The sequence below is a fragment of the Oncorhynchus tshawytscha genome, linkage group LG21 (genome assembly GCF_018296145.1).
Source record: "Oncorhynchus tshawytscha isolate Ot180627B linkage group LG21, Otsh_v2.0, whole genome shotgun sequence".
In the NCBI taxonomy this organism is placed as follows: Eukaryota; Metazoa; Chordata; class Actinopteri; order Salmoniformes; family Salmonidae; genus Oncorhynchus; species Oncorhynchus tshawytscha.
In genome coordinates, this window is record NC_056449.1 from 3,213,422 (window position 1) to 3,219,421 (window position 6,000).

The 6,000-nt window shown below is 43.7% G+C and overlaps 1 protein-coding gene across 1 annotated transcript; it reads left to right on the top strand.

The window, feature by feature from the left end:
- Positions 1–3,637: 3,637 nt before the first annotated feature.
- LOC112224900 lies at positions 3,638–5,277 on the top strand. Its single transcript, XM_042302884.1, has 6 exons — positions 3,638–3,668; positions 3,760–3,831; positions 4,091–4,136; positions 4,268–4,356; positions 4,499–4,983; positions 5,092–5,277. Exons 4-6 carry the CDS (start codon positions 4,295–4,297, stop codon positions 5,271–5,273), a joined length of 729 nt encoding a protein of 242 aa, XP_042158818.1. The 5' UTR covers positions 3,638–3,668; positions 3,760–3,831; positions 4,091–4,136; positions 4,268–4,294; the 3' UTR covers positions 5,274–5,277.
- The last annotated feature ends 723 nt before the right edge of the window (positions 5,278–6,000 follow it).

The window sequence follows — 6,000 nt, forward strand, 5'->3', positions numbered from 1 at the left end:
ACCAGGTGTGTAAAGGTGTGAGGTGGGATAGATGGCCTGCAGTCCTATCCCAAATGGACAACTAATCCCTATGTACTTGTGGAGATCTGTACTTGTGGATGTGATTGGTATAAGAAACACGACTAAACTTCTACCTCCGGAGGGGTCCAAAAAAAATCATTTTCATTGTCAGCAGGATTCAAACCTGCGCAGGAAGAACCTAATGGATTTCTAGTCAATCGCCTGAAGCATTCAGCCAACAGAGAAGCACTAAACAACTGTCAGAAGTGGGATTTGAATCCACGCCTCCTTGGGAGAGTGCGACCTTAACGCAGCGCCTTAGACTGCTCGGCCATCCTGACTACAGCACAGTACCTGGGTATCGGGTTAAAGAGTTTGGGGTAAAAGTAGAAATTGGCACAGCCTTCTAAAATCACCACAGAGACCAGTAAATGTATGCACTATACTGACTTGCACTTTCAATAGTCATTTGTTTTTATCAATGAAAAACTCCAGTCATTGATTTACCCTCAATATGGCCTTCAATGGGAAAAGAGTAGTAAATCGTCATTGAATGAACGCTAAACTGGCCTCAGAATATGGCCATTCTGATATAAATGATAAAATTTCGTCAGATAAGACCGAAAAAGTGTCTGGAAATATCAGCAACCATCAGGGTAAGAGTGACAACAGGTCCACATGGGGGAAATCTTAACTTCTTGGATATAGGGGGCGCTATTTTAATTTTGGGATGAAAAACGTTTCCGTTTTAAACAAGATATTTTGTCACGAAAAGATGCTTGACTATGCATATAATTGACAGCTTTGGAAAGAAAACACTCTGACGATTCCAAAACTGCAAAGATATTGTCTGTGAGTGCCACAGAACTGATGTTACAGGCGAAACCCAGATAAAGATCCAATCAGGATGTGCCGCATTTTTTTAAATAGCCTCATGCCAATGACTCCTTATATGGCTGTGAAGAAGCTAGGAGTCAGCTTACGTTTTCCACGTTTTCCCCAAGGTGTCTGGAGCATTGTGACGTCTTTTTAGGCATTTCCATTGGAGAATGGCTGTAAGAGACCATATAGGGCGAGTGGACGCATGGTGTCTCCCGGAGAAAATGTTGCGTAAAATACTGAGGTAGCCATTTTTCCAACTCCCTCCACGGATATATTATTGAATACATATGTTAAAAACACTTTGAGGAAGGATCCTAAACAACGTTTGCCGTGTTTCTGTCGATATTATGGAGCAAATTTTGAAAAAAGTTCGCCGTTATAGTTGAAGTATTTTCGGTCGATTTCTCAGCCAAGCAGGATGAACAAACGTGACGTTTTTCGTTCAAAAATATTATTTTTGGAAAAAAGGAACATTTACTATCTAACTGGGAGTCTCCTGAGTGAAAGCATCTGAAGTTCTTCTAAGGTAAATGATTTAATTTGGTTGCTTTTCTTATTTTTGTGAAAATGTTGCCTGCTGCCAGCACAGCCTAGCATAGCATTATGCCATGCTAAACTTACACAAATGCTTGTCTAGCGTTGGCTGTAATGCATATTTTGAAAATCTGAGATGACAGTGTTGTTAACAAAAGGCTAAGCTTGTGTTTCAATATATTTCTTTCATTTCATTTGCGATTTTCATGAATAGGAGGCTATGTCACCCCACACGTCACCAAGGACGTGACACTGGATGTTCCATGCATTTTCATGAATAGCACTTGAGGCTATGATTACGCTCCCGGATACGGGATTGCTTGACGCTGGAGGTTAACAAATGGCTTAATGGGTATTTTCAACAAGGCAGCTCACCTGTGACCTGTGGCTTGACATTAGATGCGGCGACGCCGATTACCCTGCAGACGATATTTTTGTTCTTCCCGCCAATACAATCCACTGACAACGACTGACGAGTTGTGCGTTCCGAGATGCTTTTTGTTATTTGCCTGTTTGTGGCCCGCCTGTGAAATTGCACGATTCTTGCAATTCTCTTTCAGCCTCTCATCAACTGGCTGTTTTGCAGAATATTAAAAATATGATAGTTATTCACTACTCATATTAACTATATTAACTTAAGTCATTTATTTTTCAACTGGATTTTACAAAGGATTTTACATGCAGGCGCTAAAAAGTTGTCAGGAGTGGGTTTCAAACCATGCCTATAGGGGAGTCTGCGACCTGAATGACTTAATGGTTATTTTCAATGGAATCGTGTTTTTCTTTTTCTTTTAGGGTTTAACAAGGTTTCTCACCTATGACCTGTGGCTTGACTTTAGATGTGGCCAGTTCGATTACCCTGCAGACTTTAAGAGTGTCTTCAGAATATGGCCATTTTGACATGAATTTAAAAATGCCTCAGATAGGACCAAAAAAGTGTCTGGAGCTATCCGGCAGGGTAAGAGTGACAACAGGTTTCCACATGTCAAAATGGGGGAAATCTTAGCAAATGGCTTAATGGTTATTCATGAGAATCGTGTTGTTGTATTGTTGAGTGTATCATGGGATCTCACCTGAAATCTGTGGCTTGACTACAAACCTGTAACCTATGCTACTGTGGCCTATAGAGCTAGAAGGATGGATAACCAGGTGTGTAAAGGTGTGAGGTGGGATAGATGGCCTGCAGTCCTATCCCAAATGGACAACTAATCACACTCGGCCACGACAACTTTGGCAGAAGAAAACAGGCATAGCCTACAGAAAGTGATAATTTAACAACTGAAAGATAACGCAGTAACTCATTATAATGCAGTAACTCATTATTATGCAATAACATGAAATGTTCCCCTCATTCATTTGTTATTTAGTCCAGCTATTTTCTTATTTACCTTGATCTTTGCTCAGCTCCAGAAGGTTTGCATTTGAGAGTGTTTATTATAGATTGTGTGAAGTAGTTATTTCATCATCTTATTATTACTGCTAAGCAGCATGACTCCTGAGAGGCACTAAACAACTGTCTGAAGTGGGATTTGAACCCACACCTCCATGGGAGACTGCAACCTGAACGCAGTGACTTAGACCGCTCGGACATAGAAATAGGCACAGCCTTCTAAAATCACCACAGAGACCAGTAAATTTATGCACGATACTGACTTGCACTTTCAATAGTCATTTGTTTTTATCAATTAAAAACTCCAGTCATTGATTTCAGCGGACTGACACTCAAGGAGCACAACAGGATAACACAACAACCACATTTTCATTTGACAATCATTGCTTTAAATGGATGTGGTCGATAGATTTGTATAGGCATATATAAACAATGTATTTAACTTGTAAACCAAGGTTGGGTTAGTTGGTCTAAGCAACATGCACCTGGATAATCGCGTCATGAATCGGGACGGGCTCCTACGTCCTCATATACACATTATAACATAATAAAGAGTTTAATCTTTCACGAAATAAAGACATAGATGCATACCCATTTATGCAGGTTCTACACATTCCATTTCTCTATGGCAATAGAATATGTAAATATGTAAACATTCTATTTTGCGCCAAACATCACCTACAACTCAATTCAACTCAAACTGCAGCATATTGGACGACTCCACAGTCATTGATCATTCGCGACTTTAAGTCATTCCTGTTATCTCTAGAGCATCCCGTGTATCTATAGCACTGCATTTCTTCCCCATCTTACCATGGATAGGGTTTGGTGCATTCCGGAGTTCACTTGGGGTCCCACAAAGGTACTCTTAGGAGAAAATTCATTTTAGCATACTGTAAATGCCTGTGCATAATGTGCATAACAAAGCATCATTATTTTCATTATCTTCAAAGGAATTCTGTAGAAGCAGCCTTTATTTTCAGACTCTGCAGGCCTGCTGGGAGGAAACATATTACAATAAACAGGTAAGATTCATCCCACAAAAACATAAACAACAGAAAGAGAGTTGTATTTCAAGGCCAGGTCCCGCCCCATGTCACCACGGAGCACATGAGCAACTGGCTGGTGTCTCAGGGCAAAAAATCCCTAAGGGAGAGATGAGTACCACTTCAGCACTCACCTTCACTGCCATTCCCTGCCATCAGCAGCACTCCAGGAGGTGTGGGTAAAAAATAAATAAATCAGAAGCCAGGAAAGTTGAATTGCTCTGTGTTGTATTTGAAGGGTGTGGAAGGAAACCCTGGAGGAGGGAAACAACCTCGCTCGGCTGGTAAGAGAATGAGAGTTAGAGACATACTACAAGTTAGTGAGCTCTTTACTAGCCTTTCAACAACGAGTTAGCACAGCAGAATAGATCTGTTGTGAAATTACACTATTGGAACTTCCTGTTTCATACTGCAGGCCTGGGAAGTAAACACTTGCCTAAAAATGATGGACATAGAGCACGAGTGGCTCCGCCACTCCATGCACCCCACCTCGCCTGCTGACATGTGAGTTCCATGTACTGCCCTGCATATGACTTGATCCATTTATCTACACATCTGGAACTACGCAAAAACTGACAAAGACAGTGTTCTATGTGAGCACATTGCACATCGTTTAGCTTTGTCTTCTCCTTTTTGTTGATTTCAGCGATCCTAAGGTCCACAGCATCGTGGAAAGTGCTGTGAGAAGCATTCTGGGCAAGCAGTCCAATGAGCCCCGTAGCAACCTGCCCAGCCCATCTCAGGTGGTGGTGGAGGTGGTTCCCAGGCTCCTCCTGGCCCTGTGGCTGCAGCCAGAAGAAGGACATTCAGAGCTCCCAATCCTAATAAGCGGGATGGCCGTGGGCATGTTGGCGGCCGTAGTGGAGAAGCTCTCCTGCATGTTAAAGGACCCTTCCCCTCACATCCTTTTCTCCCGGGCTGCTGCTTTTGACTCTGTGTGGTCGATCCTCGGGAGAATCAGTCAGTCCTTCTCCACCGATGACCTCCAGAGCCCTTTTTATATGAGCTCTGTCTGTGCCTTTGTGGCGGACGAGGTGCAGAGCTGCTTCCAGCCCCCTGCAGCCACCCTACCAGTCCCCCCTGTCCTCGCGGTGGCCGTTTCCACCACACTACCAGCTGGCATCCAAGCAGGTGAGTAGCAATGATAGAGAGCACTCTGACAGATGCCTGTTCCGATGACATCTAGGTGCCTTGTAGTAGTAGAGCTCATCAGGATTGTTGTTGTCACCCATAACACAGACCCGGCTTCTTCCAACCTTGAGGTTGAAGACATCACCCCTAACACAGAGGCAGATCCGGCTTCTTTCCACCTGGAGGTTGAGGACATCACCCCTAAGACAGAGGCAGACCCGGCATCTTCCCACCTGGAGGTTGTGGACATCACCCTAACACAGAGGCAGATCCAGCTTCTTTCCACCTGAATGTTGTTGACATCACCCCTAACACAGAGGCAGATCCGGCTTCTTCCCACCTGAATGTGGTGGACATCACCACTAACACAGAGGCAGATCCGGCTTCTTCCAACCTGAATGTGGTGGACATCACCCCTAATACAGAGGCAGATCCGGCTTCTTCCAACCTGAATGTGGTGGACATCACCCCTAATACAGAGGCAGAGCCCATCTCTTCCCTCTTGGAGGTTGTGGACGTCACACCTGAAGAAAGGACTCTCACGATGGCCGTCTTCGCCACTCTGCCAGCTGACATCCAAGCAGGTGAGTAACACTTAGAGAGCACTCTGACAGGTGCCGTTTGTCATGACATCTTAGTAGAACCTTTCAACTGGCCAGTGTTTTGAAGCTACGGTTTGCATTTGCTTACATTCTGTTCCTCTTTTTTTCACTTTCCAGAGGATGTTGCTGTGGTCATCCCGGATGTCACCCCCCACGTCACCAAGGACGTGACACTGGATGTTCCATGCAGAGCTAGGAAAGGGGCAGTCCGGCAATTATTTTGCAGGCTTTGGAGGGCAGTGTGCTGCTGAGCCTGCCACAAGGAAGAGGAAATCAATATTAATTATTCATCAGACCTTCAGAAATGGGATTGAACCATAGACCATTAAATTATTCACATTATAATTGGACTCAATTCTGCTTTGCTTCTGTTCACTACTTACGTTCAGAACTTTTCTTTAAACTTTCACTTTGC